Source organism: Fringilla coelebs, assembly GCF_963513975.1.
Source record: "Fringilla coelebs genome assembly, chromosome: 11".
Taxonomy (NCBI): Eukaryota; Metazoa; Chordata; class Aves; order Passeriformes; family Fringillidae; genus Fringilla; species Fringilla coelebs.
In genome coordinates this window covers 18,941,641-18,962,320 of record NC_140037.1, presented here as the reverse complement: position 1 = coordinate 18,962,320, position 20,680 = coordinate 18,941,641, and the positions used below count along the sequence as shown (strand labels likewise).

At 55.2% G+C, this 20,680-nt stretch overlaps 1 protein-coding gene across 1 annotated transcript; it reads right to left on the bottom strand.

The window, feature by feature from the left end:
* Nucleotides 1–715: 715 nt before the first annotated feature.
* On the bottom strand, nucleotides 716–19,984 carry NALF2 (NALCN channel auxiliary factor 2; the record flags this gene model as incomplete). Its single annotated transcript, XM_084213239.1, has 3 exons — nucleotides 716–1,125; nucleotides 1,619–1,790; nucleotides 19,214–19,984. 3 exons carry the CDS (start codon nucleotides 19,982–19,984, stop codon nucleotides 716–718), a joined length of 1,353 nt encoding a protein of 450 aa, XP_084069365.1.
* Between the last annotated feature and the right edge of the window lie 696 nt (nucleotides 19,985–20,680).

Genomic DNA, 20,680 nt, shown 5'->3' with positions numbered 1-20,680 from the left:
CCATGCCTTCTCCCTCTCCCCCTCCTCACATAGAGCAGCAGGAAAGGCCAGGCTGGAGGAGCAGGCTCGGATGCAGTGAGACCAACCCCGAGCGGTACCACAGTGCAGTGTCACAGCGTCCCACTCCTGTCCCCAAATGCCATCAGCGAGGCAGTGCCATGCTGAGGACACTGCGCCCCACCAGGGTGGTTCTGCCCCGAGCCCCAGTGGCTTTTCCCTGGGACAGGAATGGGCCAGGCTGTGCCGGGAGGTGCTGCCCCTCCGCCTGCTCCCTCGGGATTCAGACCCAGGAGGAAAGGAATCAGGGCTGGGCTGACCGTCAAACCTCGGCACGGCACGGGTTGGGGAGGCGCGGGCACTCAAGGCACTCGCGGCAGCGGCCGGGGGACACCCGGCAGTCCCATGGGGACACCCTTCGATTCCCAGGGACCCCTCCCCTCGGTCCCCCCGCCTCCGTGCCGTTCCTGCCCTCCCGGCGCCTGCGGGGCTGGGAATGCTGGCCCTGCCCGAACCCTTCTGGCGCCGGGTCCCGCAGCCCTGTGCGCATTAGAGACTCTTCACCACGGGGATGCCCCGCGCGAGCAGCTCTTGGGGGATGTGCGGGGGTGCGTGTGTGCCACCCCCAATCCCGTGCCTCCCATTGGAGGAATAGCATGTGCCCCCCTTATGGGAAAAGATCTGGCGTTCTACGTGGAGGTCGGCTCTGCCCTCTGTGTCACTCGTCCCGGGCCACGCTCTCCTCCAAGGCGGGCGGAGCCTCCAGGCCGAGCCCCCCGGCGCCGCCGTGCACGCTCGAGAAGGACACCATGGTGTGGAGGAGCATCAGGACCAGCACGCACAGTCTGATCCTGCTGCTGCCGAGGCGAGACCCCGCAGAGACCGGCAGCAAGGACGGGGAGTGAGGCTGGTGGTACTGGTGGTACTGGTGGTGGTGGTGGTGGTAGAGGTGGTAGTGGTTTTGCCTCTGGTGATGGAGGTGGGGGTCGTGGCGGTGGAAATGGAGCGACTCTGACGCCGTGGATTTGGGGGATGTGTCCTCGTTGCTGTCTGGGGGGTGCTCGCAGGAGTCCCATTGCACCTCGCAGCACTTGGCCTCCTCGTCGGGCAGCTGGTTCTCCAGCAGCCCTGCAGGAAGGAAGGAAGCAGGAGTAGGAGTGAGCAGGACATTGAGGATAAGGCTGCAGAGGAAGCGAGCCCTGGTGCCTACCAGCTGTGGGATGGGCACACCTGAGAACCAGGACATCCAGACACCCCCTGGGACTGGCCCTGGCACGTCTGTGAGCCTGCACATAGCAGCAAGGCAGGCTCAGGGCTCCCCAAATCCTGCTCACAGTGGTTCAATATCCCCACCCTGCTTTAATCCATCACCTGCAGCTCCCTCTATGCTTTAGCTTTCAGTCAGAGGCAAGACTTTCACGTCCTGGGCTGAGCTGTGCCCTCATTAACCCTTTACCCCCGTACCCTTGGGATGGCCACATTTTGGCATCAGGCAATGTTTCCACACTGCCCCTCCTCCCACTCCACCCCGGCAAGCCTTCCAAAGCCGGGGAGTGGCTTGGAAATTGGCCAGGGCTCACCATCACCCCCCTGTGCCCGGTGTGAGCCCGGCCCTCCTTACCCGTACAGATGAAGCCAGGCAAACCTCCATAGATCAGCTCATCATTGTCCGGTAACACGAAGGGGCACCTGGTCTGCACCTCCAGGCAGTATTGCTTGCATGGGATCCGCTGCCGGCACTGCTGCTGGGTCACGTTGAAGTACTCGGAGCACAGCCACGCCTTGTAGACAGCCTGGGGGAAATCATGGAGAGAGGGACACGTCACTTCCCAAGCACTGGGACAGCTGGAGCACCGCAGTGTGGAAGGGGACGGGAGAGCTCCCAGCTCTTGTGGGAAATGTGTGTCAGGGTCATTTGTTGAACAGCAATGGATTCACACCATCCACTGGAGTGTAACAATGGTGGAACTCCCCTATCCAGCAAAATCCACCACACAAATAAAGCTAATTACCACATGGACTAACGTCCCCTACAGACAGGCATCGTGACAGACAGGCATCAGTGACCCAAGAGCTCAGTCTGTCACACAAAAATTCAAACGCTGCTTATCACCTGTCCCAGAGTGTCCTCCTCATCCCCAAGACATCCCACTGCTCTCCTGGGAAGGGGAGGATTCTCACCTCCTCGAAAGTGCTTTGGCCACCATCAGCTCGGGACATGGGACAGCAAAACACATCATAGGCTGGTCTTTACTGGAAATTTCCTGCTGGAAAAGCTGCTGGACAGAAGCAGCTGGGATGCAGCACATGCAGCCACTGCACCTCAGGCTTGTCCCTCTCTGCCACCAAATAACACCTTCCTCACCTTTCCCACCAGGTCCTGGGAGAGACTCCTGATTCCTTGACATCTGGAACTTCTGCTGTGCCATTTCTTTTGGCTCAAGAGGGAAACTTGTTTATTTTCCATGGACGTTCTGGCACTGAGATGTACCAGTGGTACAGGTGTCTCCACTTGCTCTTTTCACCTGCCTGATACTTCAAGCTGTTTTTGGCAACATTTCCAGAAGGAATAGCACCCTGGGGGTTCAGGTGTGACTGCAAGGCTGTGCCACATTCCCTGCCTCTCCTGCCTGTCCAGTCCTGGGTTCCCCTCTTCCCTTCCAGCCTCCGTGTGCTTGCTTGTGCCCACTGAGTGCCCAGTTGGCTCAGTTACAACCACATTCCCAAGTTTCCCTTATTTCCCCAGCATCAGGCATGGGGGAAGTTGTTTGTCTCCACTGGCTGTAGCAGACAGGGAGGGAGAGCTCCCATTTCTCCTGGTGTGCATCATTCCTCAGGCTGCACCAGTGACAGCGCCACGGTCATTCCACGACCACATCCAACTTCCTTTGAAACCAGCTAGAAAGGGCTCCTTGTGATTCAAAGGGAATGAGTTTCCCTCCTCTGCATGCTTAGAGAAACCCCCTGCTCTGCCTTCCAGCTGCATTTTCATTTTCTGGAGGCTTTAAACCCATCACTTCTTTGTTTCCCCATGTTTTTCATAGATCCTTATCATTGTTTCTTTGGCCCATGGTGGTGTCTCAGGATTAAAGCTGGTTGGGAAATTCTTGGCAAGTTATTTTAGTTTTTTTTTTTTTTTTTTCTTGTAAAATGCCAAATCATGAAAGCCAGAATTTTCACAGAATTGTGTTCGCTTTGGTGAAACTTTCATCCCAAAAAGTTTAATGGGCACCAGGACGCAATTTATGGAGTGAACATTTTGGAGCAGTCCCCAGTAATGTGGGCAGGGCTGGCCCCTGGGATGTGGGAATGCAGGTGCTTGTTCTCCTTGTTCTGTTGGATGTCCCAGTAGCTCCAGAGCAGGGAATGATTCTGCAGAGGGTGAGGACACAAGCAGGAGAGTTTCCAGGTCTGGATCTGCATCCATGAACATGGAAGTGTCCAGGGCCAGGCTGGATGGGGTTTGGAGCACCCTGGGATAGTGGAAGGTGTCCCTGCCTGTGGCAGGAGGTGGGACAGGATGGGTTTAAGGTCCTTTCCAACTCAAACCATGCTATGACTGCATGATCTGCCTGAGCTGATTCCCTAGAACTGAGGAGGAAGAGACCATGCTCCAGAGGGGCCACAACCACCACTGCAACACGTGCCCTCCCTGATGGCCTCTGCTCCCTTGGGGACAGTGTCAGGAGCAAGCAGACATGGGGACAAGCAGACATGGGGACAGCAAGGAGGACACAGCAGGACCCCTCAGTGGGTGGCACATGGCCCTCTGCAGGCACCACAAGTTTCTCTCTGTTGGGAAAGCAGGACCTCTCACAGCTGCTATGGAACCTCAGCTGGATGAAAAGCAGGGTAAAAGAGCTCAGGGGACAGTGACACCTTACACTGATGGAACACAGGACCAGAGGGTGTAACGGGCTCCAAAGCAGCCACTGAGTGCCCAGGATGTATTCAGACAGGCCATATCCTTATTCCAATCTGAGGACTCAGCAAGTCCCTGCCTGGTCACGATGCTGTTGTTCCCACATGCTTCAGACACACTCCAGTGTAATGTGGAGCAAAACAGAGAGGCCTTATTAATTACCTTAATTATTTGGGCTGCCTTTAGAGCAACAAGGAGAGGGTGTCCTGAGAACACCCTGACCCTCAGAGTGTCCGGCAGCGAGCAGCTGGATGAGCTTCTCCTTCCCCTGGTGACCATGCAGGATTTTGGACAGCTGGTGTGGATGACCTGCTTGAATTTAAACTGGCTCATGTCAGGTAGGTGAATTCCTCCCAAAGCCATTAAGTTTTCAGGATTAAAATCTGGATGGGTTAATTAAACCACAACCAGCCTGCAGTTTCAAGGGGAATTATGAACACAAAAGAAGCTGGACGGCCATCATTGGTGTGCCCAGTCCCATCTGGGATGGACACCCTGAATCCATCCCTCCAGCTCAGCCTCTTTTTCAGCCCTCATCTGCCTTAGGATAAACATCTCCATCAGTGGGACTTCCTCGTGTTTCCCAAGGAGGTTATTTTACAGCACTTATCTCGCTGCCTACAAGTTTTCCTTCATACTTGACCTACATTTTTCCATCCAAAAGTTCACTCCCTTCAATCATTCCCTCCACCATTCCCTCTCCCTGCTCCGTGTTTACACATCTCTAATATTTGCAGATGTCTCATGCTCCCCCTTTAGTCACAACTCAGGCGAGCTCGGCTGATTTACTCACTCCCATTTCCTGCCAGTCTTCTTCCCAGCTCCAGCTCTCCCACGCTGCTTCCCAGATCCCAGTCACATCGCAGCTCCCACCTGGGCTCACATGCAGCCTGGCATGGAGGCTACACTGAGTGCTCCAGCAGAGGATTGTGGGTGTCACCTGAGCTGTCCCAGCTCCAGATTTGGGTGGAAAAGGCAGCCGGAACAGGAGATTTCCCAGAGCTTTGTAGGAAGCTGATTAGGTTCATCCTGCTCTCATGTTGAAACAGCTGGCATAAGAAGGCTCTGCATGGATTCACACATATCCCCCCTAAAATGTTTGTGACGATTCCCATCAGGGAAGTCTGGCAGAGGGTTGGGGTCATACAAAGGGACATTCCATGAATTTAATGAAAATATGGAAGGAGACACTGCATGGAGCTGGTGATACCACAGGGGAGGGCAGAGCTGGAGCACTCATCCAGAACCTGAACCAGGATTCCCTGGCTGCCTTCTATTCTTTCTTTCCCTTTCCCCTTGAGGGAAGCACTAACCCCAGCCAGCCCTTGCCATTCCCTTGTGACAGATCCTCCAGGTGCTGAAGCAGGAATTCCTGCAGCTCTGCAGGATGGAAACTGCCTGTGTGTACTCAAAAACAGAGACATCCAAGACCTGCTGGTCCAACAGGGCTCTCCCACTCCACTGGGATCAGGCTGAGATACAGATGCATCTCCAGGAGATCCCAGTGTCCTCCCATCATTCACCCACAGAGATCCATGTCACAGACAAGGAGCAAGTTCCCTGGGATGTTCAAGGTTTTGGTATCTCCAAGCTTACCCCCCACAACCTCCTTAGTTCTGCTATTAAAAAGGACATGTGAGAATTCAGGACAGGAAGAAATTTATTCCTTGCTTAGATCAAGTAGGAAAGCTCCCTGGTTTCCATTCTCGCCCTCTCTGGATTCTTCAGGAAGCGGGTTGGGTTGCAATCAGTGTTCCTGCCATGCTGGTCTGGCTTTTGGCAGATCTCCAGCCTGGCCAAGTAAATTAAAGTGACCTCAACTCCAAAATAGCTCCAGTTTGGTGCCCTCTTCCTGCATTTTTAGCTCTGGAGGTCTGGCTGCATGACTCTGAGGAAGCACACACAATTTGGCTGCCTAGGAAAGGAGCCAACTTCACAGACCCGATTTATATGGAAGGAAGAGGACAGGCTATCTGTCCACATTGGAATTTTGGAGGTGGGATGAAAAACCTCATCCTAAAAGACATTAAAAAAACCCCAAATGAATTGGATTTCTAATAGTGAATTAGGCTGTCTGCTCATGCTTCCAGTGGGATCTGGAAGCAGCAGTCAGAGGGATGGCGCTTTCACAGGGAATTCTGTGCCAAATGGGAGTTCTTCCCTGCTTGCACTATTCCCTCTGTCTCCTGGCAGTACCAGCACAGCATTCCCCACCAAACAGCTTTTCCAAAGTCTTTCTGTGTCCTTAGGATTTCTGCACAAATTTGGCCACTTCAAGGCCAGTCCAATTGCTGCCAGTATGTTGGAAACACTGGCACTGCTGTGGAACCATCCCAGCTACATTTTGGGAGAACCAAGGAGCAGGAATGGAGCAGCATTCTCAGGACACACCACTACTGCAGAGGATGCAGTGCTTGGGATAGTTTGGATGCTCACTGGGAATGCCAGCTGTAATTAACACAACAAACTGTTGTTTTCCCGTCTGAACAGGAATCAATGCTTGGGAAGTTTCCCCAAGGAAAATCCTGCTAATGGCACAAACATAACAAACTCTTCTCCTTAATTAATGGCAGGGGTTGGGGTAGCCTCCCCAGCCCAAAATCCACTTCTCTGGAAGGGGGAGATGCAGTCTGGAAGGCAGAGAGGAAATAGGGAGATTGTCCCTACAAAATAACCTCAGAAGGAGTCCTGGGAGTGTGCTTGGACCAGAGGTGAGGATCACTCTGGAAGTAGGGGCCTCCTTTTCCTCTTCTCACTGGTGCACCCAGCTCCCAGCAGGGATGGGATGAAAAATCCCTGCCTGCCCCTGCCAGACCCCCAGCCTGGAGCAGCCCCCTCCCCTCCCGGAGCAGTTCCTGGGACTCACATTTCCATCCTGGTCTGAGAGGAGCATCTGGAGTGGCTGTGCCTCATTAATCTTGGACACAGGGAAATGAGCACTGCTAATGAGCCGCTCGGGCAGCTCTCCAAGCTCTGGCACATGAGGATGCAGCCCGGGAAGCAGGACAGGCTGGGGGGGAGAGAAGAGCCCCCCTGGATGGCAGAGGATTAAGGGAATACTGAGGTCCAGGGCCAGCCAGGAGGAGTCACAAACACATCTGCAATGTCCAATTACCACTGTATTCAATTAACTCAGACAGTAACAATGTGGAGCTTTAAACCAGCGTCTTTTAGGCTTTTTAAAAAATTCTCCTTGCTATGGGCTGTTCCAACATCATCTCTGGAACAGCTGATTTTTGGTTTCTTTGATAGTTCTGGAGTTGTTATCCCTGCCTTGACACATTCACATGCTCTGGGTTAGGAGAGAGGGGACAAAAACACCAACCCAACCCTAAACCCCAACAACTGGACAGGATTATGGGATTTGCATTGTTTTTCCTTCATTTTTAATATAAAGTTGCCTTTTGCCTGGCGATGACAGCCCTGGAGCCACAGCTCCTCCATTTCCCAACCAGGGGATCCTGTGCCCATTGTACCCAGCTCCAGAGGGCATGGAGCGGCGGCTGCGGTGGGCACGGGGACGGGGCTGCCAGTAGGAATGCCTGGGACACAGATGGGGATGGGGGAGTGGGGATGGATGCACACAGGCTGCAAGGAATGGCACTGGTGGGAATCCCAACTAGAGTGAGTGTTCCTCAAACACCACTGGAAACTCCACACAGAGCTGCTGGGCAGGCTGGCATGTGCCCATTCCAGGCTCTCCATTACCCTGCAGCCCACTCCTCTCCAGGGTTGGTTTGCCCAGAAGTTCTCCCCCAGCCATTCCACCCATGACACCAGTTTGCATCCTGATGTTGTGTGTTGTTCTGGGCACAGGGGTCCGGGTCTGGCACTGACCAGGCTCATCCTCCAGAAAGGTCCTGGGCAATGGAATGTCCTCTGTGCTCCCAAACTGTGCCTTCCCACCTACATCCCACAGGACCAGACCATATCCCTTGAACTGAGTGATGAAGTCACTTCCAAATTACCTGGAAGCAACTTGTCAGAGCTGCTCACTCACTACTCAATCACCTGATGAAGCAGCTGATAGTTCCAAAGTTTTAGTTTTAATTTTAAAAATAAAGCATTTTGGCTTTAATTCCCAGTTATTGGATTAAAGAGACTATGTGAATGCTCCTTCTTTTAGAGGGAAAAGCCCCAAATTTCCCCTTCTAAGCCACGCAAACCCAGTCTGAGACACACAATGCCCCAGGTGCTCATAGATCAAAACTAAGAGAAAATAGCTTTAAAGTGTGACCCCCACACACCTGACAGACTCAAGGCTCAGGTAACAACTGTCACACTATGTCACAATACCAGGAAGCTCAACACATGTCTTGGGAAGGACTGGATTGGGCAAGGATGGGAGAACCAGCACCCCAACCTGTCTCTGCAACCACACACACCCCCAGCACCCACAGGTGATGGGCTGGGGGGTGGCAGTGCCAGCTCCCAGCTCTGGGTAGGAGGTGGCAGTGCCAGCTCCCAGCCCTGGGAATGCTCTTAGGGGACAGACACCACAGGCACAGCCTCCTGGCTTTGTTCATCTGCTCATGGCACCGAGAGCTGCTGTGGTGCAGAGCCCAGGGAAAAGCCTGGTCTCATCCCAGCAGATGCCACACTGCCCTTGGAACAAGCCCAGGAGGAAGAGCTTGTGCTCGTGGTTGCACTGAAGCAGGAAGCATTCCCTGGAAGAGCAGAGCTTGTGGACTTGCTTTGGACACCTCTGACAGCTCCTGTGCTGAGGGGACAAAGCACATGTCATCCCAACATGGCCATGTGCCTGTGCCTGTTGATTAATCACAGTAATTAATGCCACAGCTGGATGAACAGGAAGGCAGTGACCACTGCCAGGCCTTTCTGCTTCCCACAGCCAGTGCCTGTCTCCATGCATGTCACAGGTTGCTCCATGTCCCTGCCCAGCAGTGTCTGTAGCCCTTTCCCTCCCACCACAGCTCCCACTTTTCCCATTGCAGGCTGGGATCTGGCTGGAGGTTACCCCCTGTCCAGCCACCCCGCCCTGCCCGACCACTCCTACAGCCCCCAGCCCAATGCAGGAGGCTCTTGATCCCAGACCACTGCTATAAACATCCCAATTCCCATGGAATATTTCCATTTCATTATCAGACTCCACCTCGGGGTAGATGCATCCTCTCTCCAAGGGGGGTGAGCACAGGGTGACAGTGCTCAGTGATGGGAGCTCTTATCCCAGCATTCCTGATGTCAGTCTCCTGCTCAGTCCCCCCTCCTCACATCCTAGGTGTGTCCCTTCTGGGAATTCCACCCTGGGAATTCTCTGGCAGTGTCTGGGACACAGTGGCCCAGTCATGGTGGGCTGCCCATGGGCACTGCTGCCAGACCCCAGGCACAGCCAGTCCCTGTCCCAATATCCCAGCCCGGGAGCACGGGCAGGACACAGGGACCAGCATTCCCAGGCTGCTGCTCTGTGCTGCCCTTTCAAAAAGGGTCTTGGCTGGGCTTTAGAGAAGAGAAGAGAAGAGCAGCTTGTCAGGAAGGTGAGGCCAGCTGGAGTGTGGAGGTTTGTGTGGGAAGGGGGTGGACACCAGGAGACAGGGACAAACAGCTGGTGGCCAGGGAGAGAGCAGCTCTCCCTGGCATCTGGAGGGCTCTGTCCTTGTGACACCACATGGCCATGCCCCAAGGTGGAAGAAGGGAGGCCAGGCTTCCAGTTCCAGGGTGTCACCACACTCTGAGGAAAGTTCTTCCCAATGTCCCATTTAACCCTGCCCTCTGGCAGTGGGAAGCCATTCCCTGTGTCCTGTCTCTCCATCCCTTGTCCCAAGTCCCTCTCCAGCTCTCCTGGAGCCCCTTTAGGCACTGGAAGGGGCTCTAAGGTCTCTCTGGAGCCTTCTCTTCCCCAGATGAACACCCCCAGCTCTGTCAGCTTGGCTCCAGAGGGGCTCCAGCCCTCGGAACAGCTCCATGGCCTCCTCAGGACTCGCTCCATCCTGTACAATCCCTCACCTGCCAGCCCCCAGTGGGTCAGATAACAGCCAATCCTACCAGCCCAATGACTTTAAAAGTAATTAAAGACCTCTGCAAAACTGAAGTTGAACACGATGTTGGGGAGTTGGGGACAGAGGGAAAGTGAGGTCCCTGCAATCCATTAGGACGGCTTGAGGAATTCACTCCCATTACATCCTGCTGCAGCCAGGGGCTTAACAGGATTCAAAAGTGGATTAAACATTTATACAGCTAATGAGAACATCCTGTTACATTAGATAAGATATAAAAAAATAAAGGCGAGACACTTCAGTGCCACGAGCCATAAATTACCCACCAGTGATGGGGGCAAGGGAGAAGTTTCTCTGCTCATCCCCCTTCCAAGGAAGTGGTGAGGCTGGAAAATTGTTCTCAGGATGGTGTGAGTGTCCAGCCCAGCAAAGGCTTGTCACAGCAGGGCTGTCTCGCATCCAATGCCTATGGAACAGCCCAAACCTGTACTCTGCCAGGAGCCCCCTGCACAGCATCCTGTGAGGTGCCACTTGGCTTGAGTGGGAATGGGACAAGGTATAAGGCAGCAGGAGGAACGTGGTCCCTCATGTCATCCTTGTGCACCCCACAGAGATGGGCAAGCAGCAGGATCTGACCCATCCCCACTCCCTCATGGAGCAAAGAGTGGGGAGACAGGAGCATCGTGGCTCCTGGGCACCTTCCATGGTCACAGGGAAGTGCAGTTTTCCATGCTCATGCTGGGTCTTGTATCCACCTCAACTTGTGCCCACAGGTCCCTTAAATGCAAGTAAAGATGATTTTGAGATGCTTATCAGCACTCCTGGCAGCTCCTACTGCTGGAGACACACAACAGGCCACGGCTCATGTCAGACCTGAGAGCTGCAACCTCTGGTTTTCTCTCCCTGGCTGAACAGCACTTGCAGAAATCTCCTGCTGCCTTCCAGGGAGGAAAGCCCCAGCATAACTCTGTCTCCGTGGTGAGCAGCAGGCAGGCGCTCCCGGCTGGCATCGCTCCTCAGCCAGAGAATCCCAAGGGATGTGCTACTGCAGGGAAACCCATCCCTGCTGCTTTCCCCTGGAGCGAGCCCAGGCCAGGCTGGGGCTCTCCCTGTCCCTGTCCCTCTTCCTCATGCTCCAGAGTGGAAGTGCTTCCCCTGCATTCCCATGAGCAAGGGGTGTTTGGAGAGCAGTCCCAGGACTACACTCTGAGCCAGGCTGCCACCCAGAGCTCCTGGTGCTTCCTGACAGTCTCATTTGAATGGGAGAGCAAGGAATGATGACAAACAAGCAACACAGCATGGCAGGAAAACACTGCTCCCTGCACACGCAGGCAGAGACCCCTGTGGATTCCTCCTCTCCACATCCAACTCCACGGAAAATGACACAGAAGACAACCAGCTCCAAGGAATATGACACTGAAGACCAAGAGCAGGTCAGGGAGATGCCCAGGTCTGAAGGGGGTTGAACTCATTACATTAAAGACACAAACACAGCTCCTGCTCTGCCAGCACTGGTCAGTCCTTCCCAAACTGTGGCTGTTCAGAAAATTCCAAGAAAATTCCACTTGCCTCCTCTCCTTCTGTAACCACCAGCAGTGGGGAATGCTTGGGACTGGTGCGTGTGGGCTCAGGGTGCTCCAGTCTCCCTGATCTGTGCAAACCCAGGAGCTGGCACACCCCTTACCAGGAAAACCCCAACCCAGCCACCTCCAGGCCCCCTCTCCAGCTCTACCTTTGCTCTCCTGTCCATCCGCAGCCTCCACCCACCAGCAGTGCTGCAGAGCTGCCATGCAGGGATAAGATTCCAGCCAAACACGTGTATCTGTTACTCCCAAGAGCATGAGCAGGGCAGGTGGCATTTCCTTCTCCAGCCAGGACCAGGAACACCAGGATGCTGGCGCAGGCAGGGCTCTGGAAAACCAAATCCTTGCCAGGTGAGGCCATTTCATGCTGCCTTCTGAACAGAGTGGCCACATTGGCAGCATCTGGGGGTGCTAATGCTGCCAGCACTGCTCTTCTTGTGACACCCCAGGAGCATGGCCAGGAGAGAGGCACCAAGGAAAAGCCAGGAGCTGGAAGTGGAGCGAGGCTGAAGCAGGCGAGCCATTCCAGGCAGGCAGCTGCCAGCTCTGCCCACGGGAATGGGGCTGGAGCAGCGTGGACAGATGGCTACTTCTTGCCCAGGCAGCCTCCGTGTCTCATTCACAGATTTGCTGTCCCTGAGTCATTGCCCTTCAAAGGACAGCAGAGCTGAGCTCCTGCGTGGAGCCAGGCATGAGTCGCATCCTAATGGCATCCCGGTGACAGCGGGAATAGCCCCCGGCAGCCAAGTACATCCTGCCTCTGCCACCTGCCTGCCTCCCACCCTGGAGGGCAGCTCTGGAGCCCGCAGCAGAGGAAAAGCCTGTGGGGCATCCCTAGGGACAGGCCTGGGGCTGTGGGATGTTTTGACAAACCCCCTCTGTGTGGGATCCTTGGCACTGCCCAGCACCGGAGTCAGGCCAGGCCATGTGTGATCCTCGCTGGGCAGAACGGCTCCTTTCTGATGGAAAAGAATCCTGTCCTCAGCAGGGACCAGGTGAAGCCCATTGTGAGGGCAGGTCCAGCAGCTTCAGGTTCAAGCAGACACCAAGTGCATCCTCTCCCACCTCCCAGTGCTGGTGTAGGAGGTGCTGTCTCCTCTCCCTGGGATGTGTGTGGGGCTGGGAGTCAGCATGGCACTAGCAGATCCCTTCGTCCATGGGGAGCACGGATCACTGCCTGGTAGGAAAAGCAGCGTGGCAAGACAGCCCTGATCTGGATGGCCACAGGCAGCCTGTGCCAATGGATGTGCAGAGCAAGGGGGCTGGGGGGTCGTGTTGTTTTCCCAGATCTCACACTTTGCTGATATCACTGCACGTGCTGCCAAGCTCCTGACTCCCAGAGCCTTCCCACACCACACAGAGCAGCCAGATATTTTCCATCTCCAGCTGCTGAGGGGGCATCTCTGAGGAGCTCCTCCCACCCTGCTGGTGAAGCCCCTGTGCCCACTGTGCTTCCAGGGATGGGCACACTTGGAGAAGAACATGAGCCTGCACCTGGCACTGATGGCAGCAGGCACAGCTGGGAGCACACGGAACAGGAACCAGTGCCAGAGCCTGTGGCACTTGGAGCTACTGGTGACACTTTGATGGAGAGAGATGTCACCCTCCCTCGCTGTCCCTGCACCATTTGCCGACCTGCTTGTTGCTCCATGGAGACCTGCTGCTGCCTTGGGAAACTTGTGGGTTGTCCCTGCAGTACCACTGACAGAAACAGGTGAGGACAGGCAGACAACAAGGACTGACAGACAACCAGAGCGAAGGAGGCAGCCAAATACCACCCAATAACCCCCATAAATCCCTCCCATTCCTACCCCGACCCCACCAGAGGCTGCTTCACCCCACAGCACCTGTGTAGGTTCAGCCTCCAGCCCACCACACACTCCCAGGCAACTTGAGATGTCTCTACCCCAAGCAAAACTCAGGACTGTCCAAGCACCATCTGAGCACTCCCACCTGGCTTGCAGCCCTCCCAAGTCCCAGGCACCACTGGCGCATTCCTGACACCTCTACATCTTTTATTCCATGAGACAAACTCCTTCCATCAGTTTAGCTTTTGTTTCTCCTGTTTTTGAAGCCTTGATCTCCATTTTCAAGCATCAAGGAGGTACCAGACACAAGGCACTGGAATTGGGCTGTGCCAGAGGCTGCAGACACAGCACCTGCAGACCAAACCCACCTTGGTCCTTTGGCCCAAATTCTTTACACAACTGAACCACATCTTTGTGCAAGGCTGCAAAAAATTCCCTTTGTTCCCATGGAATGGGTGGGGAACATGGAGCTGCACACTTGGCTAAGCTCATGCATGTGCTCCTGCTCAAGCTGCCAAATGACTGCACTGATCTGCTGGAATTACTTTCAAATTCACTCTGGAACCTTTTTTCACCTCATGAAACACCTCACTGGCCAAGCTGGTTGTGGAGAAGATCTGGAGCTGACACAGGTGTGTGGGAGCAGCCTCTCCCCTCCTGCTGCTCCTGGTGCACCAAATGCTCCACAGGAGACCAGGTCCTGGGTACAACTTCACAGTCACCCATCCATAGATTCTCTGGAAGCCTCACTTCTAAAGTAACTTAGCCACCTTAAAAAACCTAAAGTAACTTAGTAACCTTAAAAAACCACAGGGTTTTGGTGAAACCACTTTTGCCATGGTTCTCAAGGGACCTTCCCTCCATGCAAGGAGCCATCCAGCCTCAGAGCAGGAGTGCACCAGGTTTAGCAACATTTTGGATAAGCCCAGCCCAAAAAAACTCAAGTTGAGCTACTTCTGTGAAGGTAAAATGCTACTTTGGTTCCCCCAAGAGGTGTCCCTGGCACTGGGATAACCCCAAGACATGGTGTTCCCAAAGCTCCTGGCACCAGCAGGCTTAGATTTCCAGAGGAAGTTCCACAGGGAGGGATGCTCTGTAGGGATGCTGATTGCTGATGCTAGTCCTGGTTAAACAAGAGCCAGAAAACAGGACCCCAGAGGGTGCTGAACCTGAGCATTGGGGATTTGCTCCCGGCTCCACGTGAGATGTGCCAGGGATGTGCCAGAGGAGGAACAGCCTCCATTTCTCACCACATCACTGCACACCAGTGGCACAGAAACACCAGCAAAGCTTCAGGAGTGAAATCCTGCCCTGCCAGGGGTACTGGGGAAACCAGAGGTGCAGAACCAGATCCCACAGCCGCAGGCCCGTGCGCAGAGAAACCTGATAATCTAATCACATCTGAGATGCTACAGGTCCTGTCCAGCCCAGTCTGCCCAGCTCTGCTGCCAGCCCCCTCCTGCCTGTCAGCCCTTCTCTCGCCACAGCTTTGTTTCTTGCAACCTAATGACTCCTTAATTCCCCAGGCTTTGTCCCATAGATCTTGATTTGCCCCAGGACTGGTGGGAGGGGGCACGTTTGGGAGCTGTTGGGGCGGGAGTTAGAATGCAGAGCTCAGCCTTGGCATGAGCAAAGCTCTCATGTGGTGTCTGAGCCGGAGCAACACTGCTCTTTTCCTGTTTGGAAAGATGGGAAAAGGCACAAAGGAGCCCTAAGCATCCCTCAGGGCGTTGCTTTGGAGGGACAGTGATTTCCTCCTGCACTAAGTCCTGCAAAGCCTGGGCTGACAAGTTTGAGTGCTGCTGCCGCCCCACATTTCCTGATGGATATTCAAGTCCAATATACACATCCCCAGGCCATGACCTCCTCAAGCCCCTTTGGAGGATGCTCCAAAGTGTTCCCACAACTGCTCAGTGCACCAAGTTCACTGTGTCTTGCAGTGACAAAGGGTACAAGTTACACAGCAACAGGCGAGATGGAGGCGGCTGGCAGCTGCTCCTGACTCAATTAATGACTTTTCCCTCTCATGTTCAGAAAAACAGGCCTTTGCCACCTTTTATCCACATCATCCCTACCTAGCACCATCACCCAGCAGCTGGCAGGCAGATCCTCACAGCACGAGGTGAAATGTATTTGAGAAGATGGATGGACCTTGTGAACCCACTTCTGTCTCTTCCTCCTGTCACAGAACGCTGGCGTCCCTGTCCATGAGTGTCCCTGTGGGAGTCAGACCCCCAAAATCACACCAAATGGGAAATGCAAATAATAAACCCCAGAAGTGCATCTTCATTGTTTACTGTCTCTCAGCCACAGGGATTTCTGGTGTTAGTTGGAAGAGTAACAAATAAAACATTTCCAGGGAGTGATTTGGAAGTTGACGGTGCTACACAGGAATAACAACATATGCAGAAAGCGGGATCTGCCCAGGAATGATCCCCAAGAAGAAAATAAAAAGGGATAGTATGACAGCACCGAGTAATCTCAGCAGCTGAATTCCACACAGACCTCAACATTTCATGGGATTCCTATCTCCCAGGGGGACTTTGGCCCAGTCTTCCCCAATCTCTGGGCACAGATGGATGTTGCAGACAGGTAGAGAAATTATAAAAGAAAGGCCTCATAAAATCAGCCCTGCTTTGTTAAATCAATAGCTAGCCTGTCATTTCTTCTAAGTGCAGCTAGTACCATGCAAGTTCCCATGTGAAAACAATCTGGGTATGAACAGCTTGTTAATGTAAAAACCTTTTTTGGGTGAAAAGTAAGTGCACTCGTACTTATTAGATCTGTTCCATGAGAACCCACAAAAGAAAAATGTAAACAACTTGAACCTTAGCACATACACACAAATCACTTTCTGACCAACAAATGAAGTAGTAAGAAAACTACCAGGTAATAGATGTTGCACAGGAGGTCTGTGAAAACTGTAAATAAGTTATGTGAATAAAGATTCGGCTTTTCCCGCATGAAAAAAAATGGAGCTCAAGTGATTTATTCCAATAGACAGGTCTGGGGCTGGGACGCCCAGGATGCTGTTTCCCCTCCTGGCAGGACCTGCTTTTTCTCCCCAAACCTGAGGGCAGCTCTCAAGATGCTTTTTTAACAGGGCATTATGTGTCTCCTGAAACCAATCCACAACACTTACATGCTTGCAAATCTTTAGCTTGGGGTGAAACCTGCTGCCATAGGAAGGAACTGGCAGCTCCAATTGGTGTTGCTGTTGTTTGAAATCACGTGGAAAAAAGAGCCAAAATCACCAGAGTGGTTTGGCTGCCATAGAGCTCCCTGTGAGCTCTCTACTGAGCCTCACTTTAGGCATCAAATTCCAGAGGGATCTGTGGCTCAGCAGAGGGAGGCTGTGTGCAGGTGAGTTGGAGCTGCTGTGCTTCCTCATCTTCAGTATTTCAGCTGCTGTTACAGAATGGCAGGGATGTGAAGGGGATGCATCATGAACCCTCCACGCTCAGCCCTGCTCCTACGGTCCCATGTCCCAGAATTATAATTTAAATCTTGTTTCTCCAGCTCCAGAGCTCCTGAAGCCAGAATCCTGCTGTGAGGGCTCTGCAGGAGCTCTCACACTGGCCAAGCTGCACATTCCACTGTTTTCCTCCACTCCTCTGCTGTTTTTCTGTTATTTGCTCTCAGATGTTATCACCGTCAAGCAATAGCTCTGCCATCCTTCACAAACAGGTATTATCCAGCATCTGGATGGGAATCACAAATTCAAACTGCTTCCAAAAATCCCACCAGCCACATTTTTACAAGGCAATGAGTAACTGTAGTCCCTGCTCAAGTCCAGAGGACTCAAAATCAGGCCAAAACTTGCTTGTCACCACAGTGCTGGAGGGGTCTGGTATTAGCCTCAATTCACAGATGGGGAATAGCCACTGAGAGGGAAAAGCTGAATCTCATGGATGGGAAAGGCTGGAATAAGACATATAAAGATGGAGTGAATGGCCTTAAACAGAGCAGCCTGATTTTTCAGGATAGGAGCTGTGAGGGCTCCAGTGGGAGTGCGTAGACTCAGGCACTCCCATGGGAATTTCCCAGTGGGTGGCCCAGGAGAATGTGCACAGGTTGTCCCTGCTGCTCCTGCCTCCTGTTGCTTCCCAAGTGCTGCCTGTGGAATGTAAGGTTGGAGCTCACAGATGCTCTAAGGATGCACTGACATGACACAGAACCAGTTCAGAGAAACAAGTCCTGCCACTACCTCCAGCTCTGCATCTCCCCAGAACATTTCCTGCTCTCCCATCAAGGATGTTAAACCCTGGGACAATTAATGGAGACTCATTAAAACACGGCTCTGTTTCTACACAGTTTGGAGTCCCAACATAATGATTATTTTCTCACCTCTTTCACTTCCTTCTCTGTGACTCCCAGCAGAGATAGAAGCTAAGCCTGAAGCTGGAATGTTTATGCTCCACCAGACATGGCACAGGGAGATCCTGATCTTGCTGGGCCCCTGGAAGCAGGAGCAGCACAATGGACAGCACCCTGTGGAAGTGGAGCAGCAGGACCAAACTACTCAGAGCAGGCTGAATACTACGTCCTTTGGAAACCACAAGGGGAATTTGGGAAGCAGACTGTAATTACCTGCCTTGGCCCATGCCCAGAACACAAGCACAGGCTCCTGCTCAAACCCAGCTCCCCACAAAAGCAACCCTTGGAGTAGTGGCCAGGATATCACCAATGTGCCCTTGCTGAAAGACACCACCTTGGTGTCCCAGTGCTGCTCTTGGTGCTGCTCCTGCACTTTCCCAGGGCATGAACGTCACTTCAAGAACTGCTCTGCAAATCCAAGTGCCCTCAAAACTCCTGTCCCAGAAGAGGAGCAGCCAACCCCATTGCACTGCCAGGGAGGAAGCTCTGCCACCATCCCTGTGGGGACAATGCTGTCACACACCCCAAGACACAGCTCTGAGAAAGGGAAGCAGATTTAATTATGGAGACCATTGCACTTCCCAGAGGTGATGTCTGGAAGGAGCATGCACAGGTGAACCAGGCAGCTTGGAGCTGGTGGAAGCTGGAGGCACCACAGGCTTGCAAGAATGAGCATCCAGCAGAACCACACTGGGGTCCCAATGGAGATCCGACCACAGCTCTCATCTGGGAGAGGAGATGGCTCCATACTGAGCCTCAATCCCATTGATGCTGGGAGACACAACCAACCCATCAGCTTTCAGAACAGGGGCTGTGCCCTGGGGCTGGGGAACAGTCAGTGACACTGGGGGAACACCAAGGTGGGAGGCACAGTCCAGCACCCCTGGGAGAAAGGGTGCAAGAGCTGGAAAACAGCTGCTGCATACAGGGAAGGGGCCCTGGCAACATGGTTCATCTCAGGTCACCACTGGTCTAATGACATCCAGGCAGAACCCTGGGCTGTCCCAGGAGCAGCAGCAAGTCTGAGGCAAAGGTGAGGGGCTTCATGTGTGCCCCAACTCGGCCCCTGTGTGTACAGGGGTGCACACGGAAAGGGGTGTGGGTAAGGCTACCAAGGACTGGGGTGTCAGGAGTGAGGTACTCAGATTGAGGTGGCATGTTGGGATTGGGGTATCAGGAGAGGCGTGATGGCTGTGAGGTGTCAGTGGGGTGCTGGCAGTGGGGTGCTGGCAGTGGGGATGTCATGAGTTGGGTGCTCAGACTGCGTTGGGAACAGGGTGTTGGGAATGGAGTGTTGGGAGTGGGATGACAGGAGCTGCTTGTGTGCGCACAGATGTGGAGGGATGTGCAAGCGCTCATTCAGGCCAAGTCCTGCTTTGCCTTCTCTGTCCCACCACCCTGTCCCAGCCTTCCCAAAGGCTCCAGACCTGTCACACCACCACTGCCAGGAGAAGTCTGGGGAGCAGAGTGAGATCCCATCCTGAAGGTAGGTGTGAGAGCAGGGGGACCACGGTACCCACACACCACACCAAGCTTGCTGTGGCCCAGCTCACCCGGGACGCCCCCTCGTACCTTGCAGTCCGTCAGGCAGGATCTGACCGAGTACTCTTCCGATTGCAAGTACTTCTCCAGCAAGAGGTCGAACTCCTCGTATTTTTCCTGAGCGTGTTGGTCCAGCCGCTGGTACGCCTGGACGCAGCTGCTACAGGCCTCCCCATCCAGCGCCCCGGCCGCCGCCACCACCAGGTCCACCATCAGGTTGTCCAGGCTGCAGTCCAGGCCGTCGGGGCCGGCCATCTCCCGCAGCAGGTCCCAGATCGTGTAAGTATCACAAAAGGAGAGGTTGAAGTTCCTGAAGTAAGCCTGCAGGAAAGTCCTTTTGGAGGAGGGCGAGGCGAAGAAGGGCGCGGCGGCGGCGGCGGCGGCGGCGGGGGGCGAGCGCAGGGGCGCGCCGGGGGCCCGCGGGCGCTGCGGGGCGAGCAGCCGGGCGCACGCCGAGTCCAGGTCCCCGCGGGCGGCGGGGCAGGGCCCGCCGGGGCCGCGGCTCAGGTTGCCCAGCAGGGCCTCGCAGCTGCCGCCGCTGCCGCCGCCCGCCGGCTCGGCCGCCAGCAGCGCCCGCGGCCCGCGGCCCCGCGGCCGCTCCCGCGCCCGCAGCTTGGCCCCGGCGCAGAGCCACAGATGGTCGGAGAGGAGCACGGTGAAAAAGAGGAGCGAGGCGAGCGACAGGCGCCATTTCTGCGCCCGCTCGGGGTCGGCCACCGGCTTGTCGCTGCGGCGCGGCGCGCAGCACACGGCCCCGCCGGCGGCGCCCCCGCGGGGGGACATCCAGGCGCCGCGGATCATGCCGGGGGCGCGCGGGCGGCGGGCGGGCAGCGCCGCGCTGCCGCCGCTGTCACCTGCCCCGCACCGCCGCCATGCCCGCGCCGCCCCCGCCGCGCCCCGCCGCCGCCGCCCGCCCCGGCCCCGGCCCCGGTCCCGGCCCCGGGCATGCCCCGGCCGCCCTCACTCGGCTTTCCGCTTGCCCCGGCGCGGTGCCGGGGCCGCGCCGCGCCCGCCGCCGCCGCCGCCCGGCCCCATCGCCCTCAGTCTGTCGCCATCTTCGGCCGCGCCGCCAACACCTTGAGGAGCCGCGAGCGCTGCGCCTGCGCGCTGCCTCCGCTCCGCCGGCACCGGCACGGCCGCGGCCCGGCCCGGCCGGCGCTGCCGAGGTGCTGAAGGACAGCTCCGCTCCGCTCCGCTCCGCTCGGCCCGGCCCGGCCCGGCCCGGCCCGGCCCGGCCGCGACACCCCCGCGCCCGCACACCCGCCACACCCCGGCGGCAGCTCCGCGCTCAGCCCCGTCCTCACCCCCACCCTGACCGTCACCTCATCCGCACCTCATCCGCACCCTCAGCCTCTTCCTCATCCTTTCCCTCATCCTCGCCCACCGTCATCCTCACCTCACCTTTGCCATCATCTCCACACTCATACTCATCCTCATCCTAACCCTCACCTCACCCTCACTTGAATCTTTATCCTCATCCTCACTTCACCTCCATCC